At 36.4% G+C, this 21737-nt stretch overlaps 1 protein-coding gene across 1 annotated transcript; it reads right to left on the bottom strand.

Moving 5' to 3' along the window:
- Positions 1-13302: 13302 nt before the first annotated feature.
- Positions 13303-17960, bottom strand: LOC117279460 (uncharacterized). The gene is made up of 4 exons (XM_070191307.1): positions 17616-17960; positions 17358-17522; positions 16574-16863; positions 13303-13876 (listed from the first exon to the last, which is right to left on the bottom strand). Exons 1-4 carry the CDS (start codon positions 17958-17960, stop codon positions 13303-13305), a joined length of 1374 nt encoding a protein of 457 aa, XP_070047408.1.
- Between the last annotated feature and the right edge of the window lie 3777 nt (positions 17961-21737).

Raw genomic sequence — 21737 nt, 5'->3', positions numbered from 1 at the left:
AAGGAGATCTAGCCACTCTTTCTTCTTCCTTTTCCCTCACATCTACTTCAACACCCTCACTCTCTTCAAAACCTATTTTCAAGATTCTCAGCAATTTTAGAAGCAACATCAGAAATTTCTAACCCAGAAGTTACCTGTTCAGTTTCACATGAAACTTATTTTTCCCCCTCAGTCACAGACGAGATCATCAGAATTTTGTGGTTCTTTTGCTTGACTTTCTTATAGCTTCTCATTCAATTTCTTGCTTGCTACTCTTTTTCGTGAAATTATTTTGATATGCCTTTTCTTGGGGGTTTGGGTGGTTGAAAGTGTGGGTGAAGGTTCTTTGGGAAGTGAGAAAGGGTTTTCAGAATTTTTGGGATTCTCATGGGTGTTGCCATTTGATCACTTCAGAAACTTGAGATAAATGGAGAGCGTTTTGACATTTTGGAGATTTTGATCTTTCAAAAATAAAATTGAGATGAGAGGGTAAGGTTAGATCAATTTAAAGATGAAAAGGTTGAGTGTGTAACAACAACTTTTTGGAGGTTAGAAGTCTTTTCATCTTGGGAGTTTCAGTTTGAAGAGGCGTCGGACTCTTCCCCATAAATTTTGGTAATTATGGCATGTAAGGCTCTTGGTGAAACTGGTTCGTTTGTAATTGATTGGTTCAAAAGTAGTTTGGGATAAAGTGGGATCTTTTCAGTTCATGATCCATAATGCAGTTATTTCAAATTATGCGGAGTATAGAATACATACCTTATAAGCTCGATGAACCAGGTTCTTCACTGAAAGTTCTCTCATGTAAGACTGATTTTTTTCAAGAAAATAAGGATAATATCATTAGACATCAGTGAGACATTTTAGCACATGGCACAAGAGTATACTCATAAAAGCATGAGACTGAGCAATATCTAATCTAATTATTCACAAAATTCACAAATTATCTAACCAATAATTGAGTTAGAATCGGTTATTTTTAGGTGATCTTAATCATCCCTAATTCTAACATGTTCCTTTCAAAGTGATCCATACTCAAAGCTTTTATGACGATGTCAGCAATTTCCTTATCAGTAGCACAAAATTCCACTGTGATCAATACCTCTCAAAAGTATCCCTTTGAAAACGATGCCCAACATCTATGTGCTTAGTTCTTTTGTGATGGATTGGGTTCTGGTCATACTAATTACACTGGTGTTATCATAAAATATGGGGATACAACCTTTGAATACCATAGACAGAGGTCAGTGGTGCCTTTTAGGTATCTCAAGATCCTTTGACAGCAGTCAAGTGCGACTCCTTTGGATTTGCGTGAAATCTAGCACAAAGTCCTACACTGAAAATACTGTCAGGTCTGCTAGCAGTAAGATATAACAAGGAGCCAACCATTCCCCTATACAACTTCTAATAAACAGATGAACCAGGTTCATCCACATCCAATTTTGTGGTTGTTGCTATAGGAGTGTCAATTTCTTTGGAATCTTCTATTTTAAACTTTTTAAAGAAACTCTTTCACATATTTCTGTTGATGGATCATAGTTACATTTGAATTTTATTTAATTTGTAAGCCAAAAAATAAATTAAGCTCACCCATCATACTCATTTCAAATTCACTCCCCATTAGTTTAGCAAATTCCTTACTTAACTTATCAGTAGTTGCTCCAAAGATTATATCATCATTATATATCTGAACTACCAAGAGATCTTTACCTTTTTCTTTTAAGAACAAAGTATTGTCAATTTTACCTCTCTTGTAGCCATGCTCAAGCAAGAATTTTAATAATGTTTCATACCATGCTCTTGGAGCCTTTTTGAGACCATAAAGTGCTTTGTCAAGTTTGTACACATGATCAAGACATTCTTTGCTTTCAAAGCCACGAGGTTGCTTGACCAACACTTCTTCCTTTAGATTGCCATCGAGGAAGGCACTCTTGACATTCATCTGATAGAGAGTGAATTCCATGTAAGCAGTAAAGGCTATAAGAAGTCTAATTGCTTCTAATCTTGTAATTGGGGCAAAAATCTCATCATAGTTTATGCCTTCCCCTTGGCTATATCTTTGAACCACCAATCTTGCCTTGTTCCTTATAATTGTTCGATCTTCGTCAAGTTTATTTCTGAACACTCATTTTGTGCCAATTATTGATCCGTCCTTGGGTCTTGGTACTAGATGCCAAACTTGGTTGAGTTCATCTTGCATTATATTCACCTAGCCTGCATCCTGCAAAGCCTCGGCAACATTTTTAGGTTTAATAAGAGATAAAAAAGCATCAAAGGCACAAAGATTCTTCAAAGAAGATCTGCTTTTGATTCCAGATGTTGGATCAGTAATTATATTCTCAATGGGATGAGAACTTTGATACTTGTAAGGTTTCACAACCAGCTGGCTTCCCCTAGATGTTCCTTCAATGTGTTTTTGTTGAGAAACATGTTCATGGACAGGTTCCCTAGAGGTTTGAGGATCAAATCCTCTTAGTTCAGTTCCTCCAGTCAAGTTTCCCTGGGTGGAAGGACTTATTCCTTCCTCTGGTGTAGCTTCAGTCTGGGTTGTGATTTCATTTGAGTTTCTTACCAACCCAATTGCTTCATTATCATGTTCCTGCCTCTCAGAAAGAATGTTAGTTTTATCAAAACCAAATGTACACTTTTTTCTATACACATAGTTCTTTTTTATATATATAAATATTATAAGCTTTACTATATGAAGAATGTCCCAAGAATACTCCCTCATCACTTCTGGGATCAAACTTACCTAGGGAGTCTTTACCATTATTGTGCACAAATCACTTGCATCCAAATGCCCTAAGATGGGATATATTTGGCTTTCTCCCTTTAAGTAACTCATAGAGAGACTTCTCAACAAGTGGTCTAGTCATGCACCTATTTATGATGTAACATGCAGTGTTCAAAGCTTCTGCCCAGAAACTATGGGGCAATTTACTAGAAAGAAGCATAGTCCTAGCCATTTCTTCCAATGTCCTATTCTTTCTTTCAACTACTCCATTTTGTTGTGGAGTCCTAGGAGCAGAAAAATTATGATTTATGCCATGCTCATCACAAAATTCAGCAAATTTAGCATTCTCAAATTTAGTACCATGATCAGACCTAATTGATGCAAGTTGATTACCTAGTTGTTTCTGAGTTTTTCTAACAAAAGAAGTAAACATGTCAAATGCTTCATCCGTAGATGTTAAAAATAATGTCCAAGTAAACCTAGAGTAATCATCAATAAGCACCATCACATATCTCTTATCATATCTGCTCAATGTTCTCATTGGTCCACAAAAATCCATATGGACCAGTTCCATCGTCCTGATGGTACTTACCACTTTTTTGCTTTTAAAAGAGGATCTTACATGCTTCCCCCTTGCACAAGCCTCACAAACTTTATCTTCCTTGAACTTAATGTTAGGCAGTCCTATCACCAAATCCTTGGAGACTAGTTTGTTTAGTTGACTTAGACTGCCATGTCCAAGTCTCTTGTGCCAAAGGAGGGGATCATTATCCAACACAGTTAAGCAAATGAGTTCATTTTCTAAAAGTGTGGACAGATCTACAACATATATGTTGTTCACTCTTTTTTCCTGCAAAATTATCTTGTCAGTGGTAAGATTAATCACAAAGCATTTGGTAGATGTGAATGATACCATGTTACCTGTATCATATAATTGTGATACACATATTAGACTGTACGTCAGTCCATCTATCAAGTCAGTCTTACCTACCTTTCCAACCCCAATGATCTCACCTTTTTTCCCATTTCCAAAGGAGATATTACCTCCTTTAAGGTCCTCAAGTAAAAGTAACTAGTTCTTGCTTCCTGTCATATGCTTTGAACAGCCACTATCCATGTACCATATTTGGCTGCTCCCCTTCACTTGGACCTGCAAAAAGAAATCAGGAGTTAGTCTTAGGAACTCAAACTAGTTTGGGTCCCTTTCTATAGGCAAAAGCATGAATCAAATTCCTTTTAGCCCAACTTGGCAGCCTAGTTTTCCCTAGAATAATTTTTTTGTTCTTTTGATCTGCCTTTTCTTTCGCAGTACAATCACTCTTGTAGTGACCAGTGTTTTCACAGTGTGTGCAAATTTTATTCTTAGGGAGTGTTAGGTACTTATTTTTAGGATTCCATTTAGGGGGCAGAGTTCCCAAAGCTAAGTCCCTTTCTGTTGCTACTATGGTGTTCTTGTAGCTATGAAAGTGCATTGGAGGACCTGTTCCATTTACATATTCTATCAAACTCATGTTTAACCTTTGTTAAGTCCTCTTTCAAAACTCTTACATTTTCTTCCTTTTTGTATAGCTCATCTTTAACCTTCCTTAAGTCATCCTCTAGGTTGAGTTGTGTATCACTTGCTATCTCTTTTCCTGTCCCTAACTTTAACTTTATATTATCAGATCTAAGTTCTAAGACAGCTGTATCAAGTGCATGAACCTGGTTCTTCAAAGCAGTATTTTCCTTTTCAGTTTTACAAACGTTCATTTCCAGATTTTTGCATTCTACTTTTAAAAAGTTACACTCTTTTGACAACTGTTTTTTTTCCGAACTTATATTCTTAGATTCATCAATTAAAGTTAGCAACAATTCTTATAGTCTATCTTTAAAAAGGAGTTTAATTTTATCCTTAAGGTCCAGAAAACTTATCTCAGTTTCTTCATCAGGTTCATCTTCAGATTCTCGAATTGCTATGAGAGCTTGTTCAACATTATCATCAGTGTCTTCGTCTAAACTATCTTTGCAAGTAGTAACCATTGCTTTGGATGACCTTTTGTTGTAGTTCTTCTTGTCATGAACCTATTCCTTCTTTATGTTCCTTCTTTCAGATTTCTCCTTTTTCCACTCGACTTCCTACATAGGACAGTTCTTGATCATGTGGTTCTTTTTACCATATTTGAAGCGCCCATCAGTCATCTGCAAGTGATCTCTTTTTCTCTCCTTCCACAAAGAATATCAGTGATCATTGAATAGTGGAGGCCTAGTGGTGGATTGCTCTTTACAGTTTTCAGGTAATGCACTCATCTTGATCTTTTCTTAAGGTGTTAGCCTCTTCAAGGATAACCCGCTCTAATACCAATTGATATTTTATATGTCAATGCCACACGAGGGGGTGATTTGTGTGGTGTCCAATTTTCGCGTGCATTGATTATAGTACGTGTTTCTTATACTAGAGTTGCGGAATAATAAATACAGAAAGTAAAGAACACAAGTATTTTTACGTGGAAAACACCCGGCTTAAAAGGTGAAAAAATCACGACCTATTACCCAGTAGGATTTTCTCCAAATACTTCACTACAACTCTGAGCCAACAATAAAGTTTACAAACTCTTGCAAACCTAAGGATTAACCCTAACATTTATAGCAACCAGCCACATGCTATTGCGGCTACTTCAAGTTAACTCTAACTTGAACAATACAACTCGAGTTTACAACCTCTTGCAAACCTAAGGATTAACTCTAAAACTTATAGCAACACGCCATAGGCTGTTGCGACTACTTCAAGTTAACTCTAACTTGAATGATACAACTCAGGTACCTAGTACAATTTGCTTCTAAGAAAGCTGAAAGGTACAACTCAAAACGCCTACTATACTTTAAATTAGAAATAAAGAAAGATACATAAAACTCTTTATAGAGCTGGTTGTTCAATCTGGTTTGTGCAGTTTCAGGATCACACTCTTAAATAAAGAAAGACACGTCTCTGGTTTGCTCTCAATTCGTGCTTAACTTCAGTATGTGTGCATCGCCTGTAAAAGAGAATACAACTTCTAACTCTTTCCTTATCTTGGATAGAGTTCTCTTCAAGTAAGGAGTCATGCTCCTTATCAAATATGCAACCTTTTCGTTTAGGGATTATCAGAAATAACCACTTATACTTATCCGTTTCACGTGCATGCCTTTTGCTTGATTCTGCCTGTCATCTGTGTACACTGTCCATGAACCTGGTTCATACATCTGTTACTTTGTCAATCATCAAAACCAAAACCGCTCAGGTCAACACCACTAAACAATATTGATTTTTGAAAATTACTCATTTTGAAACCATGGACAACTCGAACACACGTAACAAAAGATAAAAATTTGGTTTTAGTCGCTTGCCAATTCTTGGTTTTGGATTTGACTTTAGGTATCTACGTTTTTTATGTTTACCAAAGTCAAAGACGTGTTATATGTACCAACTTTTATTTTATTGTTGTTTATATAACTCTATAGTTTAATGGCCGTGTCTACTTGATTAAATATCTTATTTAATTGTAATTAGTCAATCACTTTTTTTTTTTAAAATGAAACTAAAAATGCCCAAACTAGCTTTGCACATTAACTTTGGTTGCACAGACTTTTTCAAATTTAAGGACGTGTGTGTATATATAGTTACTGTTGACATTAAATCAGTAAAGTTATTGTACGAGAATATCAGAAGAGCAAGTAAAAAGACGAGACATAGATATATCAAACGTAAAAGTAACCAAAACTTTTGTATAAATTGTTATAAATTTGTATTGCTGTAATAAACAATTAAATCATTAAATTTTTTAAAATATATAAACAAAACAGAAAGTTAGTAATATTTGTTACTGAATACACAGTGTGTCCTTAAGGAAATTATTCCCCTCAAGTACCCGAGGTACTGGAATATATCCTCCCAGGATAGAACGATTTAACTCACCGGAGTGTTGGTACCAAAAAACGCCGGTAAACAGCGAGCCACTTGAAAGCTGTAAAACACACTGGAATTTTTGTGCAAAAGAAGAAGAAGACGGGCCTGACCCCAAATTCGAATTCGAAGCCAAAGCCGAGGCCGAGCGAGCGACGACCACTACGGCGCGAGGCTTGCCTTTTTCTTAACTCTTTAAAAGCTAAAAGAAGAGCAATTATATATATACACACATCAAAAGTCTTTTCTTCCTCCAATATGGGATAATGTCCCTTTACCAAAGAGGAAAACTCAAATATTTTATTTTTTCTCCATTTCTCATTCACCCTCTATAAGCTACACAAGCTTAAAATCCCAACATAAATTTAGATACTATCACCACATCTCCACATAGTGTTTATCCTTTAAATGAGTAGATATCATCTTACCTGAAAAGTTGAACAACTAAACTTAATTAGATAGGTATGATGTGTAATGAACTAATTTTTGCGTTATTAGGAAATCTTCTGCGGTGAAACCTCTCTATAATAGCCGGATTTATTCCGATATTTTTTTAATGCTATAGTGAATGCTGTTATAGAGGATATACATATTAGAATATAACATAAAAGATCAGTTCTGAGAAAAACTTGACTTTTATAATGAATGACTGTTAAATAGGGATATTGTTATAGTGAAGTCTGAAACCAGAAATTTTGCAGCAATCCTTTTTTTTTTCCCTACAATCTTTACGACTTTCTTAATAAATTTCTAATAGCTATCCTTATAATAAAGTCTCAATTTTTAAAAAAAATAATAGTAATCCAAATGGAATTCATGTACAAATTCCGGAATTAAAAAAAGTAAAGATTATTTATTTAGCTTTTTGCACTCAGAATTCGTACGTGAATTCCACTCATCTTGTTTTACTAAATCAACAATGCAATACAGTAATAATTGTACTCGTTTAGGAATACATTATTATTTTCTATAGTTCCAAAATTGAAAGTGTCTAGTACGCATATATATGTTCAGAATATAACATAAACCACAAAAAGGAGACTTTTCAAAATTAATTAAATAAAATAGCAGAAGATTTCGAGTGCATAAGTAGATCCAATATAAAAATCAAAAAGCAACAAACAACTTTCCAAGAGTAAATTCAAAAATTAAAAAGCAACAACAAAAATATCAAGAGTAAATTTGCGAAAAAACATAAATACAGTGAAGAGTGAGTTGAGCTGATTTCAGTCACAACTCATCCTCCATTAATTGAAGCCCAAACGAGTAAGTTGAGTTTGAGAGAAGAAGATGAACATTAGAGAGAGAATAGTTAGTGAGTAACTTTCTAGTATATTAAAAATGTAATTACAAAATCTGATATACATAACATATTTACACGATCACCCTACTAACTTAATCCCCAATTAACCAATGCCAACTACTTTAACTAACTAGTGACAACTGGCTAACTGTTCACTGACATACTTGCCCACTAACTTGTCCAGCTGTCATACTCTCTCATATTCTCACCCCCAAGCTGGAGGGTGTAGAATGTTAAGCACTCCAAGCTTGCTCAACAAATATTCATGTTGTATTCTTCCAAGTTCTTTAGTCAATAGATTTGCCTGCTGCTCCTTTGTCCCTATGTGATGAGTCTTAATCTTGCCATCTTTGATCTTATCTCTCACAAAGTGACAATCAATCTCTATATGCTTGATCCTTTTGTAACGATCAGACCGGTCGTTTTGAGAATTTAAATTCCGTCTGGCGGCATAAGGCCCTGAGCAGCGTCATATTATGTGTATTGACTTGCATGCGTGGTTGAATTCGATTACCGGATGTTTCAGAGTGATTTGGGACACTTAGTCCCTAAAACGGAAGCTTAAGTCTTAGGATTTCGACCGTAGTCGGAACTATGTGAAGACGACTCCAGAATGGAGTTCCGTCGGTTTCATTAGCTCTGTTGGATGATTTTGAACTTAGGAGCGTGTCCGGACTGTAAATCCGAGGTCTGTAGCTGATTTAGATTTGAATTGGCGAAAGTCGAATTTTTGGAGATTTGGACCAGAAGTGGACTTTTTGATATCGAGGTCGGAATGCGATTTCGAGAGTTGGAACAGCTCTGTTATGTTATTTGGGACTTGCCTGCAAAATTTGACGTCATTCCGGGTTGATTTGATAGGTTTCGGCACGGGTTTTAGAAGTTGAAAGATTTAAAAATTTATAAATTCGATTCATGGTGCGATTCGTAGTTTCAACATTGTTTGATGTGATTTGAGACCTCGAGCGGGTCCGTGTTAGGTTATAGAACTTGTTGGTATGTTTGGACGGGGTCCCGAGGGCCTCGAGTATTTTTCGGACGAGTTGCGGATGATTTTCATGGTTTTGGGGAGGTCTGAGTTCTGGTGTAATCGCACTTGCGGACCTTGGGCGCAGGTGCAATGGTCGCAGGTGCGAAGATGAAGGCGCAAGTGTGAGAAGAGCTGGACTTGGCAGTCTTCGCAGGTACGGAGAATTTGTGCGCATCAGCGGACTCGCACGTGCTGAGATGGAAGCACAAATGCGAGAATTGAGAGTTGGCCTGGGGTAGCAGGTGCGAGGAAGTTCTGTATCTGCGATGCCCGCGGATGCGCAGAAGGCTTGCAGGTACGGAGGCTGTGGGATTTAGTGACTTCCGCAAGTGCGACTGGTTAGACCGCAGGTGTGGTAGGCGCAGGTGCGAGGATCGCTGGGCAGAAAGGGGTTGGAATCGAGGGTTAGTTCATTTTTCACTCCATTTTTTTATTTTTAGCTCGGGAGAAGGCGATTCTTTGAGGGATTTTCAGAGGAATCTTGTGGGTAACGATTTCTTACTCGAATTTGGTTTTATTGCATTAATCTATAGTTGTTTCTCCATTTAATTTCGGATTTTTGGGGTTGAAATGGGAAAAAATTGGAAGAACTTCTTCAATAAAGATTTTGGATTTTGAAGAGGGATTTGTGGTCGGATTTGAGTAATTCTTATATGGTTGGACTCGTGAGTGAATGGGTGTTCGTATTTTATGATTTTTATCCAATTCCGAGATGTGGGCCCGGATCGACTTTTTAGGGCGAATTTCAAAATTTTTGTTAAAATATTAATTTCATTGATTAGAGGAGTCTATTATTGTTGTATTCATGTTATGCAGTTGTGTTTGGCTATATTTGGGCCATTCAGAGCCGGATATTCGTGAAAAAGGCATTGTGGCCGATTGTTTGAGCTTGGTTTGAGGTAAGTATCTTGTCTAACCTTGTGTGGGGGACTTCCCCTTAGGATATGAGTCTTCTATGTTGATTGTAATCCGCGTACACGAGGTGACGAGTGCGTGCACAGACTTATTTGTGGGAAGTTGGCCTTTTAGGGTTCTTAGGTCCTTGTATTTATTGAATATGCAGTTGTTCTTGTTATGATTATATATCTTAATTACTAGATTCACATCTACCTGCTTAATTAGAATCAATTGCTTCATGATCCACTGTTATTGTTACTTGATTTATACGTGCCTTAACTGAAACTGTTAACTCTTCTATAGCCATGCTATCTTTTCATAACTGTTTATCTTTATTTGGAATTTATATTATTTTATCCTATAATTGTTCAGTCTTAATTGAGGTTATGATTATTTTTTCGCTGCTTATCCTTAATTGAATTGTTGAATATCTTTCGTAATTTCCTCAACCTTAAAAGAAGTTTAGATATCCTATATCTTAGTCGACTTGTTTTATTTGGCATTATTTGATTCGTGTTAGCTTCCCTGTTGTTGAAGTGTATATTGTGGGATCGTTGCTACACATTAGTTTTCCCTCTGTTGAGCTGTTCTCTTTTCGCCTAGCATTCTTTACTGTCGTTATTCCTTGTGAATTGATTCTACCGTTTCTTTGTGAATTAAAGTTCTTGAATTGATTTACTTGTCGTACTTTGTATTATTGTCATTGTTGCTGTTGTACTTGTTATTGTTGTGATGCACGGGGTTTCTGCCATGCGGTTGTTATTATGGGATTGCACGAGGTTTCTGCCGTGCTATTATTACCATTGATATTTGTACATGTGGCATGACAAGGCGGGATATATATATATATATATATATATATATTTATGTGTGTGTGTGTGTGTGTGTGTGTGTGTGTGTATGTATGTGTGGGGGGGGGAGGGGGTTACGCATGTGGCGAGACAAGGTGGGAATATTATTATGCACGTGTGACGAGACAAGGCGGGCATTTATGTTACTATTGCACACGTGGCGAGACAAGGTGGGTTGTGTGAGGGATTGATTTGTGATGATTTGTGGCCTGGGGGTATTCTTATTGTTGATATTTGTGATGTGGTATACATACCTGTGTGAGCTTTATCTTGTGAAAGCTGTGAGAAAATATTCTACGTGATGTCCGTTCTTTTTTTCTTATGCTTATTTGCTGATATGGACTATGGTAGGACACTTGCACAAGTATAAACGTAGTTAATCACTCTCATCGGATAAGAGGTGTTCTTGATATTGTTGAGCATAGATGCTCACCCTTGTTTACTTGCCTTCTATGTCAGAATGGCTCTATTGGCACGTGAGTCGTCAGTGCGGTTATGAGGTGTTATGAGGGCACAGGATGCCAAGTGTTGGGGTTCAGGTATTGAGACCCGTGAGTTGTAAATTGTCTGAGGTTCGGTACCTCGTGAAGTTGTTGGCTAAAACCTGATGTAAAAGCGGTTGTAGTTGCTGCGTTATTACTTGTCCTTGCTGTATTTGTGATTCTGGATTTAGGTCGAGTTCCATTCATTTTTCTATGTCATTTTCATGATATTTCGCTGACACTGGTTGTTTTCTTCCTTATTACCATTACTGTACTGTGAGCCATATTGCATAGTCTTTATGTAGACATCATATTTCTGCTGCTCATATACTTGTACCTGTTTAGTTTATTAGACCAGTGAGTGTCTTAACTGTTCCTCGTCACTACCCCACCGAGGTTAGTCTTGATACTTACTGGGCACCGCTGTGGTGTGCTCATGCTACTCTTCTGCACATTTTATTTTGTGCAGATCCAGGTAATTGTTCGTTAGCTAGCTGCGTGGACTGTTGCTGCGGAGACTTAAGGTAAACCTGCCGCTGCGTTCGCAGGCTTCGGAGTCACCTTCAACTTTTTGTTTTGCACTGTTTATTCTTATTTCTAGACAGTTATATTTAAAAGTTTTCTAGCAAACACTCTGTAGAACTTATGACTTGTACTACCGGTTTTGGAAATTTTAAGAGATTCTATTTAATAATGTTGTTTTAATTATTATTAGGCTTACCTAGTCCCTAAGACTAGGTGCCATCACGATACCCAAATGGAGGAAAAATTAGGTCGTGACACCTTTCATGAAATATAGGATTGGCTGCAATCTGTAGGGCTGCCTTACTGTTACAAAATACACTCACAAGTTGTTCAATTGAAATGCCAAGCTCTGTAAACAACCCAAGTAGCCAAACTACTTTAGCAGTAGCCGTTGCAAGACTTCTATATTCTGCTTCTGCTGAGCTTTTAGACACTATCTGATGCTTCTTAGATTTCCATGACACCAATGATTCCCCAAACTTCACAAGGAAATCAGTTACTGACCTTCTGGTATTAGGACATGCAGCCCAGTCTGCATCACAAAAGCAAGTCAGACTGTTTGCACTTTTACTGCTCAGTAGAATGCCCATTACTGGATTCAATTTGATATATCTTACAACTCTTATTGTTGCTTCCCTGTGAGATTGCTTGGGTGAATGCATAAATTGACTAAGTGTTTGCACATCAAATATTATATATGGCCTTGTGATAGTTAGATATATTAATCTTCCAATCAATCTTTGATAAATTGCAGCATCCTTTATCAATTCTTCTCCAGATACCCCAACATATGCATCAAATTCTGCTGAAGTGAACTTTTGATTCATATCTATTGGAGTGGCCACATGTTTAGTAGCTCCTAAGCCCATATCAAAAATCAATTGCAAGGCATACTTCCTTTGGTTTAGTAAGATCCCTTTGTTGGATCTCATAACTTCAATTCCCAAGAAATACTTCAGTTCTCCCAAATCCTTTACTTTGAATTTGTGATTTAAAACATCTTTAGTTTCCTGAATGAACTGCTCATTGTTTCCTGTGATGAGCAGATCATCCACATACACAAGAATAGCCACAAAATCTGCTCCTTTCTTCTTGGTAAACAGTGAATAGTCATATAGACTTTGCTTATACCCTGTTTCAAGAAGTGCCTTTCTAAGTTTGATGTTCCATTGTCTTGAAGCTTGCTTTAGTCCATATAAGTACTTCACTAGCTTGCATACCTTAGTCTCCCCCTGTCTTCTAAAACCTTGAGGCATTTCCATATATACTTCTTTGTATAAGTCTCCCTGCAAAAATGCATTATACACATCCATTTGATACATAGTCCACCCTTTTGATGTTGCTACTGCAATGACTGACCTCACAGTTACCATTTTGGCAACTGGTGAAAAGGTCTCATGGTAGTCTAACCGCTCTTTTTGGTTGTATACTTTTGCTACTAGCCTGGACTTGAATCTTTCAACATCTCCATTAGCTTTATACTTTATTTTATACACCCATTTTGATCCAATTGTGTTCTTTTCCTTGGGCAAGTCTACTATTTCCCATGTCCTGTTGTCCTCCAATGCCTTGATTTCCTTCTTCATTGCCTCAGCCCATCTCTTGTCTCTTGATGCTTCTGTGGTTCTGTGAATGCTGAGACATTTGCCACAAAGCTTTTGCAGGCCTGTGAAAGCTGATCATAACACAGATAGTCTGAAATAGGATATAGTGCCACATTATGTGCTTTGTTCTTGGTAACATAATCTTGTAACCATATAGGTTCTTTGGTGCTTCTGCCAGAACTTCTTCGTTCTTGACCTCTGATTTCTGAGGGTACATATTCAGGTACAACATCTATGCATTCAACATCTAGAGATTGGCCTGGTGCAGGATCATTTTCTGTATGCTCATCATGTGTAGCTTGTTGAGGTTCAGATGTTTGTTCAGATACTACAGCATCAACAACATTGCCTTCTTCAACATGAGAAATGGGGGCATTTTCACAAACTACATCAACCTCATCATCTTCATGAGCTTCATGGACTGCATCATAGTCATCAGCTGTATCAGCTTCACCTTCAGATGCATGATCTGCAGCAGGTGTCTGCAATGGTTCAAGTGTATGATCTGCAGCATGTCCCTGTAATGGTTCATGCTCAAATGATACACTCCCCCTAACATGAACATTAACAAGATGTAATGAGGAAGACTTAGCAAATGGGAACAGATGTTCTTTGAATACAACATCCCTGATGTCACGACCCGAAATTCCCACCTTCGGGACCGTGATGGCGCCTAACATTTCACTTGCTAGGCAAGCCAACGTTAGAATAATATTAGCCATTTTAAAATAATTTAAGTTAATTAATAACAAAAAAATAAATGCGGAAGTAAGGTCTGAAATGTAGTGAATAATCAATATTAATAGCAATGTCTAAATACCATCCCAGAACTGGAGTCACAAGTGCACGAGCTTCTAGAATAATACAAATAAAGGTCTGAATAAATTTCAAGCTGTTTGAAATATAATACACAGCTGAGACAATATAGAAAGGGACTTCAGAACTGCGAACGTTGTGCAGTTATACCTCAAGTCTCTGCTGGTAGCTGTAACCGGGCAAATCTACAGTACGCCGCTGGGACCAACTCCGAAATCTGCACAAGAAGTGCAAAGTGCAGTATCAGTACAACCGATCCCATATACCGGTAAGTATCGAGCCTAACCTCGACGAAGTAGTGACGAGGCTATGACAAGATACGTACATAAACAACATGTACAAATATATACAAATACGAAGTAATAATAATACAATAAATAATAATTTATAAATTGGGCGGAAACATGCGAAGGGGAAGGATATAATAATTTCAGCAGGAGAAGTGTCACTTAGCAGCCAATTAATGTATCAACAATAAAATGAGCAATTGATAATATAAAAATGGCATGGCACTACCCTTCGTGCTTTTACACTCACAATTGGCACGGCAACACCCTTCGTGCTTTTACACTCATAAATGGCACGGCAACACCCTTCGTGCTTTTACACTCTTCCTTACCATGAAAATATAATATAAATTCGGAAGAGTATTTAAGTGCGGGGATATACACTTATCAATCAATTCAATACCAAAATACCGACTTCACCTTCCAAAATATTCATCAATAATTAAATGAATAATAATTTCACGAATAATGATCAAATGAGCATGTGACAATTATTGCAGGAATTCAAGAATTAATATTTGATAAGGGATATGAGTGAAACAATTAATACAATAATTAATTTATGTTTTAAAATGATTTATGATTTTATAAGTAATTATGCAAATAATTAATTTGACGACGTATAGATACTCAAAACCTTGCCTATACGTCATACACATGCATTTCACATAACAAATAATTTAAGGGTTCTATTCCCTCAAGTCAAGGTTAACCACGACACTTACCTCGCTTGCAGCCAAATTCAAGAATCCAATAAACCTTTGCCTCGCGAATTCGTATTCGAAATCCTCAAATCTAGTCATAAACAATTCAATATACTCAATACAAATCGTAGGAATTAATTCCATATGAATTTGCTAATTTTCCGGATAAAAATCCGAAATTCATCTCAAAAATCAACAGCCGGGCCCACGTCTCGAATCTTAGAAATACTTATGAAATCCGAATACCCGTTCCGAGACGAGTCCAACCATACAAAAATTACCAAATTCTGACATCGGATTGGCTTTCAAATCTTCATTTTATATTTTTGGAAGATTTTATAAAAATCTGATTTTTCTTCCATAAATTCACGGATTCATGATGTAAATGAGTATGGAATCATGAAATATAATCAATATAGGATAAGGAACACTTACCCAAATTTTTTTCCCATGAAAATCGCCCAAACATTTGCCTTACCCGAGCTCAAAAAGACCAAAATGAGAAAAAATCTCGAAAGCCTTCGTTTTAACACTGCCCAGGCATTTTCGCACCTGCGGTGCCTGGGCTCGCACCTGCGAGCTCGCATCTGCGAAATGGCTTGCCCAGCGTGTGTCCGCATCTACGGAGCTTGAGCCATATTTGCGGCTGCACAGATGCGCATGAAGGAGCCGCAGAAGCGGTGCTTTCCGCATTTGCGATGGCTGAGCCACAGAAGCGACCTCGCACCTGCGTCCAAAATTGCGCAGGTGCGACACACCAGAACCAGACCTGCAATTTTTACAAAAATGGTCTGAAACTCATCTGAAACTCACCCGAGCCCCTCGGGACCTCGTCCATTTATACCAATCAGTCCCGTAACATAATACGGACTTACTCGGGGTCTCAAATAACATCGAAATTATAATTTACACCTCGATTCAAACTTTTGAGTTTCAAACTTTTCAATTTACAAAACTTGTGCCGAAATATGTTAAATGAATCCGAATGACTTCAAATTTGGCACACAAGTCATAAATGATATAATGGGGCTATTTCAATTTTCGGAATCGGATTCCGACCCTGATATCAAAAAGTCAAATTCGTGGTCAAACTTTTGGAAATCTTTAGCCTTTAAATTACTAGTTTCCGTTAAATAGTCATAACTTGAGCTAGGCACCTCCAAATTATATTTCGGGCATACGCCCAAGTCCCAAATTATGATCCGGACCTACTAAAACTGTCAAAATATTGATCTGGGTCCGTTTGCTCAAAATATTGACCAAAATCAACTCAGTTGAGTTTTAAGGCTCTATTTCATATTTTAATCCATTTTTTATATAAAATCTTTTCGAAAATTGTACGGACTGCGCACACAAGTCTGGAGTGATAAATAGTATTTTTTGAGGTCTTAGAATATAGAATTAATTATTAAATTTAAAGATGACATTTTGGGTCATCACACCTGCACACAAAAAAATGATTAAATGGAAGGTCCAAGAGCTTGTAGCCCTTTTGTGTGCCTGAATAGCCCAGGTGCATAGCAGGTTTGGCTCTTGCTGAGAACTTGTTGCCATGTATCATAGTGGTGGCATAGCACAAGCAACCAAAAACTCTTAAGTGCTCAAGAGAAGGCTTCTGATGATGTAGAAGTTCATATGGTGATTTGCCTTGCAGAATGATAGAACGCAGCCTGTTTATAATGTAAACAGCAGTAGTAATACATTCTCCCCAGTACTTAGTTGGTACATTTGCCTGCAATTTAGGGCCATTGTTGTATCTAATATATGTCTATGTTTTCTCTCAACTACCCCATTTTATTGGGGAGTATGCACAACTACTTTGATGTATAATACCATAGTGTTCAAGTAATTCAATGCACTGTTTACTAAAAAACTCTCCTACATTATCAGTTCTAACAGTCTTAATTGCTACACCAAATTGTGTTCTTAGCATAGAGAGAAACTTTTGTAACACAACAATTACATCACTTTTCAACTATAGTAAATGTACCCAAGTATACCTAGAATGATCATCCACAATTGTTAGAAAGTAATGTTTTCTATCATGTGTGGGAAACTTGTATGGTCCCCAAACATCCATGTGTAAAAGCATTAAAGGATTACTACTTCTTGTAACACTACTAGAAAAACTAGTCTACTTTGCTTATTTAAGGGACAGACAGAAAATTTTTTATTCACATCAAGATCTTTAAGTTGTAAGGAGTCTATATTTTTCATTGTACTAACAGAGGTGTGACCTAATCTTTTATGCCAAAGAATGCCATCTACTTCTAGTTTCTGGACTGCTGCAACTGATGCTTGCCTCAAACTTCTAGCAATGTGCTCATCCTTCACCACATACAGGCTTCCACTTTCCTTACCAATTCCCCTCACCCTGCCACGCCAAAGGTCCTAAAATACACAGAAGTCAGGATAGAGGTGAACATAGCAACTGGTTCTTTTGAACTTTGACACAAATAAAAAATTGAATTTGAAGTCAGGAACATATAAAATATTCTTAATCTCCATGTCCTTAAGAAATATTGCACTACCAATGTGAGATATATTTGTCTTCTCACCAGTAGGTAAATGAACTTGATCTCTACCAGTTTTCAACTCAGTCTTAGAGTGTAGTATATCTAGGGAAGCAGCTATGTGATGAGTCGCACCAGAATTAACTATCCATTCTTTAATAGGTTTATCAGTCATTAGTGCATTAGTAATACCTGCCATATTGACTTGTGGAACTGTGATATCTTTATTCAGCATATCCAGGATTTGTCTATATTGATTCTCAGTGAAGAAGTGCCCTCCTGTAGGACCATCATTATGTGCTCTTCCTCCAGCCATGTGTGCATGTTCCTCATGCCCAGCATTACCAGTTGCACAATTGGCCAAAACCTTCCTTTTAGCATTAAAATCTGCAGGGTAGCCTATCAACTTGTAGCAATTTTCTTTCAAGTGTCCATTCATCTTACAGTAGTCACATTTCATGAATGGCTTCTTCTCTTTGTAGCCTTGTCCTCGTCTAACTTGCATAGCAATAGGATCTTTTCTAGCTCCTAAGGCTGGATATGGACTTGATCTTTGGTTTCATCCTCAATTATCAACGCATAAGCTTGGTTCAAGGTTGGTTAAAAGGTTTTCATCAGAATCTGCCTCCTTGCCTGCTCATATGTCTCATTCAGGCCACTGAGAAATTGAAGCAGCCTTTGACGATGAAGGTGTTCAATGTAGTCCTTTGATTTAGCATAATCACAACCTGGCGTGGGAACTAAAGCATCATACTCCAACCGCATTTCCTTCAGTCTCATGAAATATGAATCAACATAATCAGTTCCTTGAGAAATCGTTGCGATTTCCCTATGCAATTGAAAAATTCGAACTCGATTGCCCTTATCAAATCTCTCCTTCAAGTCTTCCCAAACTAGGTGCACATCTGATGCATAAGCTATTCCACTGACGAGGTTTGTTGATACAGTGTTCAGGATCCATGAGAGCACAATCACATTGCATGTCTCTCATTCCTCATATAATTCCTTCTTAAAGGTCTCCTTCTTGCATGTACCAGTTACAAACCCTAGCTTTCGCTTAGCTTGAAGAGCAATTCGTATCGTCCTACGCCATAATCCATAGTTTTCAGACCCAGTGAGTTGAATTGGAATCAAAACTGAGCTTGGTGTATCAGAAGGGTGCAGAAACAGAGGATGAGTATGGTCAATTTTCTCATCTACCATTACTGAACTTGAGCGAGAATTTGTATCACACAAACACAAATTTACTCAGCTAAGAAACAACCAGTATCGATCGCTCTGATACCAAGTGAGTTGAGCTGATTTCAGTCACAGCTCATCCTCCATTAATGGAGGCCCAAACGAGTAAGTTGAGTTTGAGAGAAGAAGATGAACACCAAAGAGAGAATAGTTAGTGAGGAACTTTCTAGTATATTGAAAATGTAATTATAAAATCTGATATACATCACATATATATACATGATCACCCTACTAACTTAATCCCCAATTAACTAATGCCAACTACTTTAACTACTCTAACTAACTGGTGACAGCTAGCTAACTGCCCACTGTCATACTTGCCCACTAACTTGTCCAGCTGTCGTACTCCCTCATATTCTCACAGAAAGAAGCATCACAACTTTAATCAATCAGTAGTTAAACTTACCTGTTTTATTAAAATAACTTATTGGATCTATATCTACTCTTACAAGGAGTACAAAAGTAGGCAACGGTACCGGTCATCAAAACTATGACTCTGTCAAATTAGCGATGCATCAAGTATCTATCTATCTATACTATATTAAAAATACAAAGTCTATTAACGAAATACCCTTTTTTACCTTTTAAAAATAAGGTTCATATTGGACAAAATCGTAATTCAATTCTCCTAATATTTAGTAATTTAAACACAACTAAAATTTTGATTATAAAATCTTTCCTTATTTGTATAATTTAGGAAGTCCTAATATTTAGGACAAGGAGTAAACTAAGATCTTACCTTCGGAATGGAAATTACAATTAATTTTTAATAATTTTGTTATTATAGTAAAAGAAAAAAGAAAAAAATCGTTATTAATTTTTGATAATTTCGTTGTCCACATCTTATACGGAAACTTTGAGATTACATCAAAGTTTAGACGTGTGACATGCGTCCAAAGGTATGGCCATCGACTTGAAAGGGAACTTGTGCGTACTGCTTCTCTCAATGTATCATCATCTACATTCGAGCTCAATATTTTCGATCCGAAACATATATAAATATATACATATGTAAAAATCCATTAGAATTTGAATGATTATTAGGTCTATATTTATTTTTAAAAGTACAAATAAATTTAACGCTAAAGAATTTTAGAGGTCGAATTCATCAAATTTAAATCCTAGATACATCACTGAGTGTTACGACAGGTACACTTGAATTATTGTTCTACCTCCTTCCTTCTGCAGCTTTCTCAATCAAGAGGAAAGAGTATCAGTTACCTTGCCTCTGCTTATATTATTTATTCTGCTTTACCTGGAATAATTAATGCGAAACTAGTTGAAGGTAATTTAACATTAATTAAGGTTAATAAAATATACTAGCTGGAGAAAGGTGGTGAGTTTACCAGCACTACTAAGGACAGATGTGGAGCTAGGATTGTTCTGAGTTTTAGGATATGAATTTAATTATTGGTAATTGTGTTTTAAATTTAATATTTATACATATTTAATGATTTAGATTTTTTAATATAAATACATGGTTTGGCCTAAACTGCTATATTTTGCAAACATTCGAGAACTAAGCGACGCAAGTGCAATCTGAGTAAGCATAACAGGATGAATTTAGAAGTAGAGAAAGAAAGACATAGTGCACCAACGTACAAGTGAGTGGAATGTGAAATATTAAAAGACATAGTCCTTTCATCAAAAAGTAAAATAAATTTTCCATTAAATCAGTTAATTAGCTCTTAACTGGAAAAAAAAATAAGGATGATAAAATATCGAGATATTAGTAGGATTGTGCGTAAATATCGAATTACCATAATGAAACCTAAAATATTTGGTATTTGATATAATTCAGTATTTTAGTATTTGGTATGGATTTTGTTTAAGTTTTAAAAGATATTAGTATTAGGTATTTAAAAATAAAATATTAAAATATCGATATCGTACCAAAATATATACTAAATTAGACAATACACATAGTATTGATTATAATATAAATATAAAAATTCTAAAATTCTACTTTCCCTATTCTTAGGATTTTTTTAACCTTTCCCACCTTTTTTTAAAAATACTATACTTACATTTCCCCCCTTGTTTGGTTACCCACTTATCGACCTTTCCCCCTTTTAGGTTCAACAATTTTTTTTTTTCAATTTTTTTTCACTGTACTATAACATTTTTATTTTTTGAGTTTTTGAGTACCTTACTTAAGAATATTACAATCTATGATTCTATGCATTAGTTAGTACTAAAGCCAAACAAAGTGAAGTTAATTACCAGACTGACTAAAAAGAAATCGAAGGGAGAAAAATCGAGTCATAGCGAATTTAATTAGGTATGTTATTGATATGTTATTTTAAGAAATCAAATATCGAAAATACCGGACCGAAATATTTAAATAACCTACCGTACCAACCGACGAAGATCAACCTTTCCCCCTCTTAGGTTTAGCATTTTTTTGTTGCAATTTATTTTTTCACTGTATTATAACATTTTTTTTTTTTGAATTTGTGAGTACCTTACTTAAAAATATTACAGTCTATGACTTTATGCACTAGTTAGTACTAGAGCCAAACAAACTGAAATTAATTATGAGACCGACTAAAAAGAAACCGATAGGAGAAAAATCGAAACATACCGAATTTAATTAGGTATAGTATTGATATGTCATTTTAAGAAATCAAATACCAAACCGAATATGTAAATAACCTACCGTACCGACCCACGAACCCGTGGATACTAAAAACTAAAATAGCAAACTAACTTTAATAAACGAAAATTAAATTAGGAAAGCAATCATGAGTCGGTTTATGATTTTAGGGGGTTTCCCACTTCATTAAGGATTCTAATTCCCAATTAAGAGGCTTTTATCTCTCTATATATACGCCTAATTCTTCTCCTAAATTCT

This window comes from Nicotiana tomentosiformis, chromosome 12 (genome assembly GCF_000390325.3).
Source record: "Nicotiana tomentosiformis chromosome 12, ASM39032v3, whole genome shotgun sequence".
Taxonomy (NCBI): domain Eukaryota; kingdom Viridiplantae; phylum Streptophyta; class Magnoliopsida; order Solanales; family Solanaceae; genus Nicotiana; species Nicotiana tomentosiformis.
This window is presented reverse-complemented; position numbering and strand designations above follow the sequence as displayed.

What these genes read in the sequence shown, in the direction of transcription:
- LOC117279460 (XM_070191307.1), bottom strand. Translation starts at nt 17,960, where the DNA reads ATGGCTGGAGGAAGAGCACATAATGATGGTCCTACAGGAGGGCACTTC. An exon ending in AGATTAAGAATATTTTATAT is followed by an intron (nt 17,523 to 17,615) that starts GTTCCTGACTTC and finishes TGTGTATTTTAG; the next exon opens with GACCTTTGGCGTGGCAGGGT. An exon ending in AATCATTTTTTTGTGTGCAG is followed by an intron (nt 13,877 to 16,573) that starts GTGTGATGACCC and finishes TGTTCATGTTAG; the next exon opens with GGGGAGTGTATCATTTGAGC.